The 19,390-nt window shown below is 45.9% G+C and overlaps 1 protein-coding gene across 1 annotated transcript in view; it reads right to left on the reverse strand.

Annotated features, from left to right (window-relative positions):
- The window catches only part of Fig4 (FIG4 phosphoinositide 5-phosphatase), a 109,549-nt gene that overhangs the window by 39,864 nt on the left and 50,295 nt on the right, over positions 1–19,390 (reverse strand). The window contains exons 14-17 of the mRNA XM_041653675.1: positions 18,933–19,081; positions 17,385–17,551; positions 6,314–6,452; positions 20–78 (exon numbers count right to left, since the gene is read on the reverse strand). Of these exons, the coding sequence (XP_041509609.1) occupies positions 20–78; positions 6,314–6,452; positions 17,385–17,551; positions 18,933–19,081 (514 nt within the window). The remainder of the gene's footprint in view (positions 1–19; positions 79–6,313; positions 6,453–17,384; positions 17,552–18,932; positions 19,082–19,390) is intronic.

Genomic DNA, 19,390 nt, shown 5'->3' on the forward strand with positions numbered 1-19,390 from the left:
GAGGGAAGCAGGTACTCACCTTCATCGTAAGGCAGCGGCAAATGCTTTATCACCTCCGGGGTCCACCAATAAGTGTAGCTACCAAGGTGAAAGGGACAAGAGGGACCAGATGTAAACGTTGACTTTCTACAGTTCAACAGGTAAAAGCTGCTGCCCTCTACTTCAAACAACCCATCTGCAGAGCTTTTGGCATGGTAGGTCTGCGTGCGCTAAACTGCTCCTCATGCCCTTTGTTGCTGCGTGTCCATCGCCAGAGACTTGAAATGCTTAGTTTTAGCTGAAAAAGCAGATTTGTAGAGACTATGCAGACCCAAGGTTATTCCTCTGGGTACTATTTCACCTGGTGAACAATGAAACCGTGACCAAGTCTAGTTATCTGGAAGCTAAGGTTACTTTCTACTGTGCTATGGGATATGTGTGCACAGCTGATAAAGCAGATCATTGGAATCATAAGGAGCAAACGGGACAGTCCTAAAGAACAAGCTCCCTTGGGGCACTCCATGAGCTCTGTCCGTTTTAGCTGAAACAGGGACCACTTATGTTCAGAGGCCAGAGCCAGGGCCGAGAACATCAAGTGTCGGGCTTCTGCCGGGAGATTCATCTCTGATATATGCAGAGAATAGGGACAAATCCTGAAACCCCTTCTCTCTCAACCAAGAATTTAATCGTAAATCGAGTTCTAATGAAATAGAGATTCTATGAGAAAGAGTTGTGCCAAAATTTGTGAAAGCTAGGCAGTGAAATAATACATACAAATGTAAGGGAAGTCAATTTCCAATAGTTAAAAATACAGCCTTTGGCTCAAAACACTGCAAAGAAAATTTAATACAGCGGGTTTTAAGAGATAAAATGCTAAAATTATAATCATGAGTATTCCTAATTATGAAAAAAATGGAGGAGTGTCCAAATGCCACTGGTAGGATGTCTCCTAGAGATGGCAAACAGAACCCACCCTGGAAAGGAGAGGAACCTTTGCAGGGAGCCTGGAGACCCAGGCTGTGAGCAGTGCTGACAGAGGAAAAGCCTTCCCGGGGTCTAATCAGGACTTTTGCCCCAATTCACTGTGCACAGGTATCCTTCGGCCTTCCTACAAATCAAATCCTGAGCCGGAAAACTGGCCCGGGGTTCCTGAGTTTTGACAGGAAAACTGGCCCGGGGTCCCCGAGTTTTGACAGGAAGACTGGCCCGGAGTCTCCGAGTTTGACAGGAAGACTGGCCCGGGGTCCCCGAGTTTTTACAGGAAGACTGGCCCGGGGCCCCCGAGTTTTGACATGCCACCCGGTGACCCTGAAGGACGTTTCTGAGCTGCTTTCTTAACAGCAGGCCTGGCACCATGAAAAGACCTGGGAAGAGTCTGCCACTTACAGAGGGTTAATTTAATTGTTCAGTGGGTTTCCATCACCTATACTGTATCAGACACTGCCCGAAGCATTTAAATTACTCCACTGGAAATAACAGCTGCACAGAACTTAGGAGGGAGTGTGTGCAGCCCAAGCAGAGGACTATCTCTAGTTAAGGGTCCTGGTGCAGGTGAGATGCGAATCTTACTCCACTGGAGATGGCTGCATGCATTCTTCTCTGTATCGTTACAATTTCAATGCAAGTGCTGCTGAAGCCAGCACGCTAAATGCATTCTTGATGCCCCAAAGTAAGAGGAAGACAGCTCCCGACAACCACATATCAGCAAAGGTGGCAGTAACACCAGCAAAGTCAGGTTCAAGTTTTCCATAGAGATAGGTTATGAGTAACCTAACAAGATAAATTTGCATATACAAATAAGCCACATTCATGCTAATTTCATTTTCTCTTGTGGGCAGAGAAAGACAGGGCCCAACTATTAGAATAGTGGGGTGCATGGGGACACATGCACGTGAGGCAGAGTGTGTGTATTTTTTATTCTCTGATGACCCAACTCAGGCAAAGGAAGAAAGCAGAGAAGATATCAACTAGTATATGAGGAACGCGCTAAAACTATGTTGCTTACAATTGGCTTGCTTAGGGAAAAGGAGCAAACATTGTCTAAAGAACGAGCTTTAACTTGGAACGTACTTACAGACAAGGTGCTTTGAATAAGAATGGTTCCTAGAGGCTTATGTATTTGAATGTTTGGTTCCAAGTTGGTGGAACTGTTTTTGGGGGTTCTTGTTAGAGTAGGTGTATCACTGGAAGTGGGCTTTGAGGTTTCAAAAGCCCATGCCAGACCCCCAGCCCTCTGTCCCCTGCCTGAGGACCAGATGTAAGCTCTCCACAACTTCTCCACTGCTTCTCCTGCCTGCGTGCTGCCATCCTCCCCACCATGATAACAGCAGACTCGCCCTCTGAAACTGTGAGCATGCCCCCAATTAAATGCTTTCTTTTCTTTTATAAGTTGCCTCGGTCATGATGTCTCTTTACGGCAACAGAAAAGTTAACTAAGACAGACGGATTACTAGAATTAAGAGATACTGTTGTATTGGTGATTCGAGCCTAGGCTGTAAGTTTTTACACTATATTATTAGACTACATTTCTCTAAGAAATATAAAATGAGTTAAAAATATTTTTGAAAAGTGTTATTCTGAGTGGGTCTCAGAAAGAAAGCCCATGAAGCAGACACGCCGTGGAGAGGGTGAACTGAGACAGACAGAGGATGAGAGAGAGGACAAGGACCATCCTATGCCTTCCATCACCTCTGCCACCAGGGGCGCTTGCTGGAGGGGAGAGAGCACCGCACAGGGCGGAGCCCTGCTCTGGGGCTAGGCATCACCAGACAAGTGACTGGATGCTGGGAATTTATTCCTTTGTGCGCAGCACCCCATAAATCTCTCTCTTCTTCTCAGTCCCTAGAATTGAGAGCTGAATTCCACTGGATTACTTAGCTTAAAGAGAATTTAAGATGAACCACTTTTAATTCTCTAAGCTACCTCGAGAGTTTTTTTTTAGAACAAGATAGGTGAACATGAAGAAAGCAGTCAAAATCACTGAACAAGACAGACACACGGACAGACGGTGTGACGTGGAGGAAATGAGCAGATGCCACCCCACAGGTTCAACCCGGCATTTCTCATCCAAGACCTAGACTGAGATCAAGATGGAAAGCTGATTAGATCTGAAGAAATATTTTATATACTTCTTAATACTATAGGAGCATTTAATTAATAGAAGATATACTGAACAATGTTTTCTCTCTTGTGGAGACAAAGTGTGCACTGGCATGACCAGAATGGTGTTCACATGGCGGAGTGACAGGGTGAGGGATGTGGTGGTTCCAAGAGATCAGGATCTCAGAGAACACTGTCACAGCTACGGCAGCCTTACACTTGAGGACAAGCAGAGGATGCAGACACTGAGGGGTGGTCCCCGTGGTCTCACAATCACTGGCCAAAACCAGGCCAACCTCTGACCCCTCCTACAGGCATGGCCGCAAGCTTAGGACGGACTTTAACGTCAACTGACTACACACAGGGAGAGTGCCACGGACACTGGAGTCCCCGAGGAACAGATGGAGCATCAGGGGCTATTAAATCTGAGGAAGAGATTTTGAATGTATGAATTTATCTTTAAATATTTAGGATTATTGAGTTAATGAGGGAATCATCTTCCAAAGCACTTGGTGGGCTGAGGGGTCAGCACAGAAGATTCCAGTGAAGCAGACCTCAGGCCGAGCTGAGAGCAGCTGGGTAACAACCACCACCTCCTTGCAGAGGGCGGAGGTGCACTCTGGGCTCAGACCTAGGCTGACTAAACACGGGTAGATGGCGACTCTCCGGGTAGATAGGAAACTCACAAACCAGACTGAGCAGGGCCAGAAAATCAACTCAAAAAAATCAATGAAATAATTGATGCGTGATATCTAATACCAGGCTGGGGCACTATAAGCGTGTCATTGGCATCTGAGGTAATATATGACATATTAACCAGGCTTCGAGTGAAGGCTCAGTGAGTGGTCTGAGCACTTCAGCACATGTGGCATTCAGGGTAGCAGCGCAGAAGCAGTTACTGGAAAGCCACCTGAATCCTTGGTAGAGTGGATTTTGTGCCCCGCCCTCCCCCATTATCAGTAAACGCATCACAGCATGGGTAAACAGTGTAGATACACGACAGCCACCAAGTCTGAAAATGCAGGTGAATATATGACCAAGTGTTGATCGCTATGACATTACACAAAGGAAGAAACAGTGCCCAAGTTTCCAGATGTTATGGGGATCCTTATGATTTTAAGGAATGCTGAAATGTACAGGGTGTTTCCTTAGAAAACAACAGCATTAACACCTACGGGACCCACTTCGTGCTAAGCTTTCAATGATCTCAGCTGGTCCCCAGGGAAGCACAGTTCTCTTGATAAGGAAGCAGACTTGGGCCAGTTGCCTGACTTTATAAAAGGTGGCTGGGGTGTCAACGAACAGGAGGTGTACCAGGGCCCTGTTGCTCCAAGACTGTGCTTTTCACCTACGCCATTAAATGACCCGAGATTCAGCGCCATCTCCTTCCCACTGATGAGAAAACAAGGTCCCAGGGCCAGGAAGGGGTCCCAGTGCCTATTCCCAGAAACTCGAACTCAGTGCCAAGTGAGCTAGCCTGAGTCCCACACTCTTGTCTGTTGTTGCCTCTGGTTTAACCGTTGATTTCAGTAGGAAAGGACCCCGATTTAACAGTCATCAGAATAACCTACACAGCTGGTGATACTAAAAAATCCCCAACCAAACACTGAAATCCACTCAGCGTGACAAGCTCGGTTTACGAGGAACATCAACTGATGGTTTATATCAAACAGGCTCTGGTATTGAAGGAAAAACAAGTACAGTAGAGTATGGAGTGAACCCCTCGATAGAACTGTGGGGCTCGGAACTGCTCTTGCTGACTCACCTACGTAGCTGAATGATCTCAGTCAAGACACACTCTTCCTGCACCCCAGCTTCCTATTTGAGGAAACGGGGGTGTAACACCAGCTTTGTTTTGTTCCCACACATAGAACCCCAAAGCTACCCGCTTCAGTTATGTAACCCAAGGTAAGGCAGCAGCAATACACTTGGGAATGAATAGATAGTTTCTGCAGTAGGAGCTGGCGCGTTGGCCGATTCCAAGTTGCATCCTAAAAGCTTCGGTACTGGGCAATGTAACATTTCAGAAAATCAACACACTGACCTCTAGTCAAGTACAGCAAAGTGAAATACTAGGGTTTACACATATGTCATAAACAATAGCTACAATTTTAAAACTTGCAGAGCTTCATTTATAGAGAAAAAGGGCATTTATTCCAATATGAGCTGGTGAGAAACCTATAAACCCTGAGACTTTCAGCAACACGCAGCTTATGATTGATTGTCTGTGGTGTGAGCACACAGTCACAGGCGGGCAGTAACTCAGAGTATTGATAAGTCAACTCTGCCATATCACCTTGACTGGGAGAGTCTGATGTCAGCGGGCGCTTTGAGAGGAAACGAGCCATGCTTCAACTTCCCATATACTGCTCAAGAGGCACAACTGATCATATCAGCACAGGATCCTTACTTAAAACACTAAAGAACCCCGTAGCTAAGTGCTAAGGGCAACTCTGTGAGGCGGGCACGCAGCCATTTGCATCTTGCACATGAGAAAAATGAGGCTCCGAGGGGTGTCTGCGGCCACACGCCTGCAGCTATTCCAACTCAAATTTACACAGCTTGCAAGCTCACATTGTGTGACACCATATTAAGTTCCCCTGCTTCAGGGAAACTGATCATTTCTTTTCAGGAGGATCTTATGAGCTAAAAGGCTGACACACATCTCACTATGGAGGCCAAGCTGGCCTCAGGCTTACAGCAATCCCACCACCTCGGCCACCCTTGGGCTAAGATTAAAGGCACACGCCTCCATGACTAGCTCTTCTGAGAATATTCTTACTAATTCACTGATCCCAGACGCCTGCGCTGGGGAACGGCTTCCGAAGGCTAAACTGTCGGAAGAGGCCATGTGCTACTGGAACCAGCACTGATTCCTGTTTGGAGTTGGAGCTCTTGAGGTCAGAAGATGAGCACCAGCTGATAACTGCCACTTTGATTTAACAAAGGAAACACTGCTCAGTTGTCACTTGCAAACTCCAAGACTGACTCCCTGAGGCTTGGATTTCTTTCTGAGTTATGGGAAACATTCAAGAATGAAGTTGCTGGCTTGCTTTAGGGGATCTGCACCACAACCCATGACAGAGTCCTGAAAATTCACCTGGAAACCACCAAGCTCAGAGCCACAGCACACACGCTAAGACCCCTTGCTAGACCCTGTGTGCTCATCTCCCGCAACAGTTATTCAAAGCAGCAGCAAGTCTGAGTTCACACGGTAGGCTGGGGGAGTAGATACCTCCTTCTCGTTGGTAAAAGGCTCATGGTGTTTTTGTGGTGCAGGTAGAAGTCTGTGGGGAGCTCCCAGAGATGAGGTTTCCCTTCTGTGGGGTGGAAAACGCCCAGGAAGAGGTTGATGGAATCTTGTCTATCCGCATCTAAAAAGCAAAAATATGTATTTCAGAAAACCCATTATTGAGGCAGTCAACCCAGGAGGACATTGTCCCAGAAGACAGGGACCCAATTGTAGTTTTACAGACCAGATCATATACTTTACACACACACACACACACACACACACACACACACACACACAGAGAGAGAGAGAGAGAGAGAGAGAGAGAGAGAGAGAGAGAGAGAGAGACATCCATGTTCTGAGGAGGAAAACCTTGCTTGTGAATGATGCTTCCTTCTTGCCCAATGCCTCTCATGAACAGGGGAGAGGGGACATAGAGCCTTTCTTGAATGTTAGCTTAAAAGTCACACAACATTTAGAGTGGCTTTATTTTTAAAACAAAAACCTATAATCAGCATTTGTTATCTTGTCTCAAGTAAACACCATACTTTGTTCTAAAGACAGAATGACCCAGTTCTTATAGAAATTCTGCTGCTGACCTTGACCAAGTCAGCCGCAGAGTTCTGCTCTGACCCCTTCATCAACAGAGACACTGTTCATAGCATTTCTGCCCCTCAGCTGGAAAGCTGGCCTTTGCGGTGACAATGAAGACAGCGAGGGCACATGAATAGCGTCCTCATCCTAACTCTTCGACCACCCCAACACTGTCCTCCCCCACCTGCCATCACCTGACAACCTGACTGCCACATGCCCTGTGTCCCTTTCCTCGTTATGTTTTGTGGCAAACAATCACACTTGAAGTGTTCATGGTGTCCACCTTCCCCAGTCTACACGTTCTCCTCCCTGGCTCCCTCCATCACTCCCCCTCAGTTCCTTCTTCCCACTCTGGTCTCAGAGGCCTCGATGCTCAAGTGTTTCACAGACAGAACGACCTCCTTCTGAAAGAGTGGAGGATGAAGATGGACGCACAGGAGAAACGCCTGCTGTGGGACTGATAACATCAAATGTGTTTGCTTCCCGCAGCTACAGCAAACGCATACATCTGAAATTAGTACTGGGTTACCTTGACATTTTAGCAAAAGCAAATGAAATATCAGATATGTATGCCTATTATTAGTATTTTGACAGGAAGCATTCTATTAAAACAGCACTTGCCTTTCAGGCTAAATGTAATAAATAAAAGGAATGTGCTTATATGCTGAGTATCTTTGGGCCTTTTCTTCTACTGGCTGAGAGAAAATGCATAGTAGATGACACAGACATCACAACCCCAATTTTTATCTCTTTACACAGCACCAAAGTAAACATCCTGCTCTCAGAGTAAATTATCCTCTATGCTTCTTGAAGAGACTTGAGGTCACTTGATAACTCATTTCATACAGTACTCCAGAATATCTCACTACTATCTGAAGCAACTTTCCATTTTCAGCCATGCTTTCAAAGAATTTCTTTCACCTTTTAAATATAACAGCATCTTCCTTAAAATTTTAACAAGCATGGCAAACACAGAGAAAGAGTTATTGAAGCCACTGCTGCTGGTACAACAGGAAGTCTCTCTATGGTGGCACAGTCCCCTAAGCTTGGGCTAGAAGGCCACCCTAAAAAGCCTGAATATTGGTTGGATACTTCTTTTTTTAACACATATTTACTTTATGTTTGTGGATGTTTTGTTTTCACACCTGCAAATCAGAGGAGGGCATCAGATCCCATGAGACTACAGCTACAGATGATTGTACACTACCATCTGGGCTACAGCTACAGACGGTTGTACACTAACATCTGGGCTACAGCTATAGACGGGTGTACAATGCCACAAGGACTACAGCTATAGACAGTTGTACACTGCCATCTGGCTACAACTATAGATGGTTGTACACTGCCATATGGGATACAGCTATAGCCATTGTACACTGCCATCTGGGCTACAGCTACAGACGGTTGTACACTGCCATCTGGGCTACAGCTACAGACGGTTGTACACTGCCATCTGGGCTACAGCTACAGACGGTTGTACACTGCCATCTGGGCTACAGCTACAGACGGTTGTACACTGCCATCTGGGCTACAGCTACAGACGGTTGTACACTGCCATCTGGGATACAGCTATAGACGGTTGTACACTGCCATCTGGGCTACAGCTACAGACGGTTGTACACTGCCATCTGGGCTACAGCTACAGACGGTTGTACACTGCCATCTGGGCTACAGCTACAGACGGTTGTACACTGCCATCTGGGCTACAGCTACAGACGGTTGTACACTGCCATCTGGGCTACAGCTATAGACGGTTGTACACTGCCATATGGGATACAGCTATAGCCATTGTACACTGCCATCTGGGCTACAGCTACAGACGGTTGTACACTGCCATCTGGGCTACAGCTATAGACGTTGTACAGTGCTATCTGGGCTACAGCTATAGATGGTTGTACAATGCCATCTGGGTGCTGGAATTGAACTCTGAAGAGTTCTTAGCCACTGAGCCATTTCTCCAGCCCAAGCCTCCTCCCCTATCCCACTGGTTTTTGAGACAGGGTTTTTCTGTGTAGTCTTGGCTATCCTAGAACTAGTTTTATAGACCAGGCTGGCCTCAACCTCAGAGATCTGTCTGCCTCCGTCTCCCAAGTGCTGGGATTAAGGGCATGAGCCACCATGCCTGGTCTAGCTGAACACTTTCAACTACAAAATAAACTAGTCTTTTCCTGCAAGATGGCAGCACTTTGGGTATGATCGAGTGCTCAACAGAGGCTGGTCCTCTGCAGTGCAGCTAGCATGTGGGCAATGGGAACCTGCTTGTATTCTCAATTAGGCGTAAAAACCAGAAATCCCTAGAAATCCTTCAAATGCTATTTAAGCGATTATACTAACCAGTTCTATTACTAATTATATTGAAATAGCACCGGACTGAATATAATATTTTTAATTGTCTAAAACATTGTGGAACTAAATTATTTGTTATAATAATAATACTAAGTTTGTGGTGATGTAGTGTCTTATCAGCAAAAGAAGGAACTACTGCTCAATACATAATACTTTCCAACTGTTGGGAGAAGGAAGAATGGAATCGATTCCCACCTGGTACCACTTAATGAGACAGATACGACTGAGATGTGAGAATGACACAGATCAACACCCAGAAGACACAAGCACAAACAATGCTGGACCAACGGACGTGCAAAAACCCAACTCTGCTATTTATCAGAAAAGCGCTGACTGACCCATGTCTACTAAAGGCTTTCAGCCGAGTGCTCTCAGGCTTTGGAGAAAGGCACATTAGCTGATTGATCTTTTCGGAAGGAATCTGCAACTGTGCCTGTGCCATAGGCAGCCTTGATCACTGGCTTGACCGTCCCCAGAGGCTCCTGGATCAGCGAAGCATATCAGTGTGTCTGTGAGTGTCTTCCAGGGACTGGGGCATTACTAGTGGTGGTGAAAACAGGAGGTGGGCCTGTGTGGCTGGAGGAGGTCTCTGGGCGAGGGTTGGGGGCGCATGGCCTTGGGAACTGTCCTGCCTGGCCTCTCCAGAGCCGCACTCCTCTCTGCTTAGGTGGGAAATCTCCTTCAGCAATTCAGGGCTTGCCACAGTGACACTCAGCCCAAGTACCCAAGGCCAATGATGGACAAACTCTACAAAAATGTGGACTAAAACCAGTCCTCCTCCTCTTGATTTAGGTGACGTATATTGTCACACTGATGAGACTAGTACATTACGGCCATGAAAGACATGTCTACCCTCTGACCCAGGAAATAGGCTTTTACATCCTACATAAGTGCAGTCAGGAGACAAGGAAACGACGCTGTTCAAAGACATTTGCTCAGGAAGATCTCTGATGCACACTAACTAAATTTTAACACTTACAAAGGATAAAGCAGTTACTAAACAATCACACTGCAGAAGAGTAGTTAATGCCACCAAGGTTATTCACATTGTCTCAAAGGGCAAGAGCAGATTATAAATCACATGCATAATAAAAGCAGAGCAATCGTGTTTGCCTAACCATGAACAAGTGGCTATATCTGCAGGTGAGGTCATGGTTTATTTGTGAGATACTTTGTACTTTCCAAAATTAACACATATGACTTTAATAATTGAAAAGGAAGAATTCATTCAAGAACCTTCTGTGTCCTTTACTGGAGATACAAGACTAACAAGAAGTTGGCTGCTAGAGTTGTGTAATTTAGTAAGAAATTGTGTGTGTGTGTGTGTGTGTGTGTGTGTCTGTGTGTCTCTGTGTGTATGTGTGTCTCTGTGCATCCATGTGTGTCTATGTGTATGTGTGTGTCAGTGTGTGTGTCTATGTGTGTGCATCTATGTGTGTCTGTGTGTCTCTGTGTACATGTGTGTATATGTATGTGTACGTGTGTGTGTGTGTGTATGTGTGTATGTGTGTGTGTGCATGAGGGAAAGGTATTTTCAGAAGATGTAAATTCAGTGTAGAATATGCCAGTGATAGGAGACAGGGGCAGGGATTGGGCAGTTAAGGAAAAGGCCGGAGGCTAACAAGCCAACTGTAAGGATATGACGGATGTGGTCCACAGACCCCAGAGGCCTAGGCCCTGCCCAGGCAGAACTGAGAACTGCAGAGGCCTTAAGGGCAAACAAGCTGAGCAAAACCAGAACAGGAAGGATGCAGAGTGGTGGCAGTGGAAAGAGCCCAGGACCACGGGCAGATGGAGCCACAGTCCAGGTCATGGGAGAAATTTGATTTTAAATGTAATGGAAATCCCTGGAAGAGGTGGTTTTGTTGTTCGTTTGTTTTAAAGAGGGGAGTGGTGAGATCTGATTTAACTTTTAAAAACATCCATCAAGCTAGCTGTGATGAGGCTGAGAGAGGAGTCTTAGAGACAAGTCAGGAGCCAGGGCAGCTGTTGAGAGCGCAGTCACATAAGGTCTGCTGGGGAGAGGGCTGGAGTGCAGTTCAGTGGCGAAGTACTTGTCTGGTTTTGGCCCCCAACACTGTGGAAGGAGGGGAGGGGAGAATGGAGGAGGGAAGGATTTGATGTGCATTTTGGAGGAAGCATTGACAAGATTTGTTCACACAGGGGACTCTGGGTCAGGATGGCTGATAAGGGAACTCAAGGACTCGAGGGTGATTCTTATGTTTCTGAATTAAATGGCAGGTTTGAGGTGGAAAAAATAAGTAGAGAAACAGGTTAAAGATAATTAAAAGTTTCTGTCTCAGAAATAGTAAGATTGAGGAGAGAGAGAGGGAGGGAGGGAGGGAGGGAGGGAAGGAGGGAGAGGGAGAGGGAGAGGGAGAGGGAGAGAGAGAGAGAGAGAGAGAGAGAGAGAGAGAGAGAGAAGAGAGAGAGTCAAATCCAGGGCCTTACACATGCTGGACAAGTGCTCTACGACTAAATCAAATCTCCAGCTCACTATGAAGCTTAAGCTGACTTTGAACTTGCTGTGCAGCCCAGACTGACCCTAAACTCAAGATCATTCTGCCTCAGCATCCCAAGTGCTGTGATAACAGCATGTCTCATCAAGCACCGTGACATGGAGACTCAGTAGCAATATATGGTAGGAAGAGAATAATCTGGACAGAACTCCTCTGTTCCCTATTGTCATACCCACGAATATTTCACACTGCACTGTAAAAAGGCATTTTGCAAATATAATTGACTAGTAACTACTTCAAGACAACAGGGGAATTATTCCGGATTATCTGTAACCATATGAATCCTTTAAAGGCAGAAGAGGAAGGCAGAGGAGATGGTATGGAGATTTAAAGCACCAAACGAGTTCAGCGGATCAGTGAGGGCTATCAGACTGAACCAGTCACAAGCCAATGGAAACCTCTAGGCTCAGAGCCAGCAGCCATGAGAGCACTGGACTGCAATCCCATCAACCAGAAAGAGCCAGGAAGCCTCTAGGTAACATCCCAGGTGAACTGACATGCTGACTTTATTTTTATTTCAGCCTTTTCAGGAGAGAACACGGGTTGAGTAATGCTTTGGTTAGTCACTATGGAAAAGGAATACAGCATTCAACAGGAAAGTTGAATACATCTGGATGAGTCTGATTGTCAAATGCATGAGGATGCCCTGAGCGTAAAAGTGCAGAAAGAGCAGACAGAATGAAAAAGACTGAGAAACGGAGCGGCATCAGCAGAAAGTCTGGGAGAGATAGTACAGGGATTACGGGAAACACAGTGTCAGCTCAGACCCAAATTGAATGCTTACGAGGGAGACAGAGATGTAACCAGTGACCGTGGCAACACGGAGACAGCTGGCAATCCTGAAGGAGTTCCAGCATCGAAGCTGGGTAGATACCCGACAGAGCAGGTCCAAAAGAGTCTGCTCAGGTGGGCAGAGAACTAGGGCTACCGCAGGAGGATGTGGGATTAGAGAGCGGTGGAGGGCTGGATGGAAAACACCCGTGTGCTTTTGTTAGTGGGAGTGACATAGAGAAGAGAAAGAAACTGTACGCAGCATAGGGTGCATTATTATAAGGGAAAGCAAGAGCGGGTTGCAACTCAGAACACAGCAAAAGGCCTGGCTTAGATTTGGGCAGGGGCGCTCTAAGAACTGAAACACAATTGTCTTCGCTGGGGTTTCTACTGCTGTGAAGAGACACCATGACCACTGCAACGCTTATAAATAAAGGAAAACATTTCATCGGGCCTGGCTTACAGTTTAGAAGCTTAGTCCAATATTTTCATGGAGGGAAATGGTGGCATTCAGGAACCTTGGCGCTGGAGATGTAGCTGAAAGTTCTACATCTTGATCCACAAGCAGCAGGAGGCTGCGTCACACTGGCGAGACCTGAGCTTGGGAGACCTCAAAGACCACCCCCACAGTGACACAAGGCCACATCTATTCCAACAGGGCCACACCTCTGAAGAGTGCCAATCCCTACGGGCATTCAAACACATGAGTCGATGGGGCCCATACCTGTTTAGACAGCAATGTAAGGCAGAGTCAGGAAGCTCCCCTTGACAATGTGATTTGCTCAGGGAAGTGGGAGTCAAAGTCAGCAGCTGAGGCTGAGGGTTACAGAGGAGAAGACAGGCATGGGGCAGGCATCCCAGAGAACTGCAGAATGGACAGACTAGGTAGGGGGTGTCCTAAGGCTGTCGAGTTGTCTGCCCTGTGCTCTGTAACAACTTAGACCTCTCTGCCTGTCATGTTCCACTGCTCTGGCTGTCGGGGCATGAAGAGACTTGTCTTTCCTAACCATCAGTCACATTCTAAACACTGTGAAGACATTTCTGCAACTGTTTTTTCTACTACAGCCGAACAGGAATTTCTTACTAAAATCTGTGGCCCTGAGTAGGACCTCAGCCGGCCATCTCCCTATTTGTGATAGGTGACAATGTTCTCTGCACATTCCCTTGCATGTCCCTTGTATGCCCCTCCCGCAGAGCACCGCCTGGCGCTGGGGACATCAGCTCAGTGTCGCCTTCGTACTCGCCTCTCTCCCCGTGCATGAGTCTTCACTTTGCGAGCTTGCATTTAATTTTTTGAAATCTGTCTGAAGAGGACAAGTTCCACTTCTAGCACTCACTACATTTAAATTATACATATGCATGGTGTGTGTTTGTGTGTGTTCTATTAACTCTAGCAGAAAGTCTATTTTTTTTCTTATAATAAGGTTTAAAATCAAGATGCTTAAGTAAAAAAATGCAAGCTTAGCAAAATTTAAATGTTAAAAAAGGAATGGTTTCACAGGGGATGCAAAGTTCTTCCTAGCATCCAAGAGGAGAGCCTAGATAACTGCTTCTGCAGTGTGGCATCGTCAACAGATGCTCCTAGAGACAGAGCCCTGAGCAAAGGACTTGTGAAGCCTCAAGAACTGCTGCATGCGTGTCTGTGTGTACGCATGCACACATGCACTCAAGTGAATGCATTTGTAGGTGTGTGTGCATGCACACATGCACTCGAGTGCATGTGTGTCTGTGTGTGTGCATGCATACGTGTGCATGTGTGGGGGTGCATGTGCATTGTGTACTTTGAAACAGATCATTCTCTGTTGCCTAGGCTGCCTTCAAACTCATAGGTTCGAAGTATCTTTCCACCTCAGCCTCCTAGGCAGCTGCGACTACACACTTGAACAAGTGTTTAGCTTTAAAAATAGTTATTTTTATTTTTTATTGAAAAAAAGAATTTCCGCCTCCTCCCAGCCTCCCATTTCCCTCCCCCTCCTCCCGCCCCTCTTCCCCTCCCCCCACTTAAAAATGGGTCCAACAAGGGGTCTGAAGAGTTGCTTACACAGCAAACATCTGTCTGTACAAACTAAGGGTAAAATTCCCAACCACTTAATTTTATTAATTTAGTTTCTTAATCCTAAGTATCTTCCGGCTCAGACCATAGGCATCACATAACAATACTGATTAAGTGTGGCAAAGTGGTCTTTAATACTCAGAAGAAAATTGTTCTATATGTTCATCATTATATAATAATCAAATGACAAAATAAGGTGTACACCCCAATGACACCATGCTTCTTAAAATAAAGATGTCTGTTTCAGCCACATTATTCATAATGCCTTTCATAACAGCTCATTTTTAAATTTACATAATTTTGCTGTACCTTTGAAACTGTACATCCTGATCTCTGTATCATCGCTACATTTTTAACCATACCTTTCTCTTCAAATCATCTACATAACTGCACATTCATTTCTGTTTTCTACTCCTATGAGCAGCCATGGTCCTGAAGGGTCAATCTCGGTCATTGCTGCAGGGCAGTAACAGCAGAAGAGGGGCAGAAGAGTAGGCACTGAAGGGCAGTTCTAACCCTCCAGCACGGTGATGCACCAGAGGCATCTGTATCTGCTGGCAAGGCTTCCCATCGCACCCGTCTATCCTCCACACCACTTTTATGTACTGTGTCTCCACACGGGAACGCGATCAAACACAGAAATGAGATCTTTGCAAACATAATCTAATTAAGATGTCCTCGTTTGGGAGTACAGCAGGCTCTTGATTCAGTGAGGCTAGTGTCCTTCCAATAAAAGGAAAAGGAGATGCCGAAGAGAACATCGTGAAGGCTGACCTCGACACAAGAAGTAAGGTGTGTGATGATGGAGGCACCATTGCTGCTGCTAGTCGACAAACACCGTGGATTGCCAGCCGCCCGCACAACGAAGCAAGGTTAGAGTCTCATGGGGGATCTCGGCAGGAACTGCCCACTGGCAGCAAGGGAAGAGTCTCACGGGGCGGGGGGGGGGGCGTTGATCTCGGGAGGAACTGCCCACTGGCAGCAAGGGAAGAGTCTCATGGGGGACATCGGCAGGAACTGCCCACTGGCAGCTAGACTGCACAACCGGGAGGCAGTCAGTGTCTGCTGTTTGATGCTATGGCTGATCAGTGGGCTCTGCCACGCGGTAGGATGGCAATCTCACGATCATGTGACCTATGGGAGACTGTCTGCGGGCGGCCTCACTGACAGGCTCTCTCATTTGCCACTTGTGAAGCTGCAAGTGATCCTGGGCCACAGTACTGGATGATGCCAACATTACATGAGCTTGGAAGGCAGCTGCTTCCCTAGCGAGGACTTCAGATGAGACAGCCTGAGAGGTACCCTAACCGCAACCTTTGAACTCTGGGGAGCACACCCTTCTCCACCCCTCCTTACCCCCCCCCCCCGTCAGTGCTTGGACCAATGACCTACACACACTGTCGAAGAGATCATGTGCTGTTTTACGTTACACACAAGAGAGTCATAGCTGATGCAGTTCCGCTCACTACAAGGTTTGTAAACATTGAAAGTAAATGTTGACTCTCATGCACGTTTCTGAGGCTCCTATCACTCGGGACTCCCATGCAGCTCCCTTGGTATGAGCACATGCGTCTCTTCAGGTAAGAGAAGGTTTCTACTTCTACCTCCTAGTCCTGGGCTGTTAGGGCCACTTGGTACTCGGTGAGGGATGCTCACTGGCTAGGGCACAGACCAACTCAATGCTCACAGCTTCTTTCAAGAAGGCTACATCTGGTTAGCATCAAAACCTTGAGTTCTGTAAGGTTTACTCCCTGTGTGAGAGAGTTCTCACCATACAGCACCCTCCTCGGCCGTCCCTCTCCGGGAGATCTGCTGCACAGCCAGCATGGTGAACACATGGGATCTTTCCAAATGCAGGCTGCCACAGCAGGCTCACCTAGAGCCTGTGGAAGCCATCCTCTCACTTCACTTGAGGTGAAGACGGGGAGGGAGAGACGGGAAGCAGGCAGGAGCAGTCTGTTCCAAAGAACAACTCTGCCACTCCCCGTAGGAGGACTCGTAGGACCAACCGTTGGGCTCCTCCTGGATGAATTCTGCATATAGGAATCTGCCTCACAATCACTTCCGTGTGTGATACACCTTATGTATACTGACATTGGCACCAGAATGGAGAGAGGGAGAGGACACGGGAATAACCTGTTTGATTTAATACTTGTAGGTCCTGAAAGTATGGCTTGTCATTGTTCTAGTTGACACTTCTGAGTAACACATTTATAAACAACTATCAAGATGTTAACCCATTTGAAAAAAATATTCAATACTTCCAAATTTCGACATTTAGAAATACTGAAGGAGAAAGACACAAACATGGCAAGAACTCCACCCCCGTTCTGTCACATAAGATTGGCGACTACAAGGGGCAGAATGCAGCAGCGTGCTGTTTTAAAGTACCAGCTTTGGGGACAGTAACTCTGTCGGCAGAGCGCTTGCCTGGTGTGTGCCTAGCATGCACAAACCCTTGTGTTTAATCCCCAGAGCCACGTAAGTCTGGCGTAGCAAGGTCCCCTGTCACCCCATCCAACAATCTGGAAGATCAAAGGTGCAAGGTCATCCTCTGCCAGTCAGCAAGTCTGGGCCAGCCTGGGGCACATGAGACCCAGGCTCAAAAAGGCTTTAATATTTATTCATTCATCTATTGAACAAATAGAGGACCTTCTAAATCACAAATTCTATCTTATTTAAATTTATAAATATAATCCTTATTTAAATGAATAGATAAAGGAAAAGAGTGTGTACAAGAAGACAAACACGCCTAAAATCTGAGCCGTAGAGATGTTGCTGCCTGAGTTACCTGAAAAGGCGTTGCTGTAGTATCGGGACAGAGTCTGCATAATGTCTTTGGAGTGCTGGGTCCACGGTGCGATCTTTCTGTAGGTTTTTACCCGGTGGACAAGCTGAGAGCCTCCATACTGCAGGGACAGGGTGTCTCCGTGATCTTCATAGAGTTCCTCGAATAGCCTGCACGGAAGGAAGACTCACATTATACAATCTTGTCACCTGCTCTGGTGATCCAGTCTATAATCCCAGCTTCCAAGGAGGCTGAGGCAGGACTGCCTGGGCTGAGAAAGCTAGTGAGACCTTGTCCCAGAATGGTAACTGCAGAGAGGGACTGGGTGGAGCTCAGTGGTAGAGAACTGGCTTAGCATGTGCAACGCCTTTAAGTCCCCATTATAGGGGAAAAAATTAACCTAAATGATTGTACAAGTCATTCACCAGGTCAGACCCGGAAAAAGAGTCTTTTACCAAAGAACTCTTCTGAATCTTTCAAGTGGGCTCTTTAACATTTTGAAAATAAGTGCAAATGTAAAGCACACGGTGTTTTATAGCAATCCAATGCTAAGGGCACACAAACTCTTAACGAGAAAACAAGGCACCAAAAATCTAACTTACTAAAGCTGAACCGAGCTGTTTCTAACCATATTAGACAGATTCCTGCACACCACGGTCTGCCAGATTAATTCACTTCCATGACACCATTTTGGTCCTTCTGAATTGTTAAATGTGTACGTGTGTGTGTGTGTGTGTGGTCTTGTTATAGACAGTACCTTGCTCTCAAGGTGACTTATAGACAATATTCACTTCTCATAGTCCCAGAGGCTGCAGCATCTAAGATAAAGGCATCAGCAGATTCACTGCCTAGCAAAGGCCATTTCCTTCATGAGTGGTGCCTTCTTGCTTTGACCTCACATGAGGAGGAGACTAATAAACTTTCCTTTTTATTAGTCTAATAAACAAATAGTTAATTAATTAACTAATTAGTCTAAGAGACTAATAAACATCATTATTAATACTCCACTAATCCACGATAAGGGTTCTGCCCACAGATCTAAGCTGTCGCAAAGATCCCATCTCCTAATAGCATTGCTTTGGGGGTGAGGATTTTAACATGTGCACTTAAGGGTGACATGAACATCCTAGTCATAGCAGACATGTAAGCCATATACTTTCTGATTTCAGAGTTGACGAACAATGAAGAAACAGTAATCCTTAATGAAGAATCTATCTTGCACACTTTGTATCTTTAGTTCAAAACATTTGTGGAACTGGTACTAAAATCATTGCCATTTGGGTTTTTGTTTAACCTGCTAGTTTTTCTAAGTACTTTAGATTTACCTAAATTTAAATGTATCATAATGCTTAATGATCATGCAAGCAAACAAACAAGACCCAATGGCAATAATATAGCAACATTTAATAGAAATAGAGAACTAACTTGAATACTGCCAACTAGAAATAAATCTTTGAGAAGCTAAAAGTAGATATGAGTTTATAAAAATCCTTGTGAGTCAACTCTGCTTCTTGTCACTGCTGACGTTCAAATGGTAGCAAAAAGGATTACCTCACTGCATCCGTATCAAACTGTAGGTTCGGCTTGTCAATCAGTCCTAAGGAGTACAGCTGGTAAGCCAGAGCACATTTGCCCACCATGAACTGCGCTGTGTTGGTGCGATCTAAACAGTCCACACAGTTGGTCCGAAGAATGCCGGTCTACAAAGAACACAATAAGGTTTCAGACGCCCAGCTACTTCAAACCACAGGAAAAAGCTGTTTGTAAAGCAACAGAAGAAAAGCTATGGGTGCTAATCCCAGATAAGGAAAGTTAAGGATTTGTAAAGAGAGACTGCACTTTCATTTCCCAGACACCCAGACATGAATAATCACACAAAAACTAGATTAATTACAACACTGCCTGGCCAATGGCTCAGGCATATTCCTAAGTAGCCCTTACATCTTAAATGAACCCATTTCTATTATTTTATATTTATCACGAGGCTCATGGCTAGTTACCTCACATCT

This window comes from Microtus oregoni, unplaced genomic scaffold (assembly GCF_018167655.1).
Source record: "Microtus oregoni isolate MIOR12 unplaced genomic scaffold, Mior012 000006F_ref0000085, whole genome shotgun sequence".
Taxonomy (NCBI): domain Eukaryota; kingdom Metazoa; phylum Chordata; class Mammalia; order Rodentia; family Cricetidae; genus Microtus; species Microtus oregoni.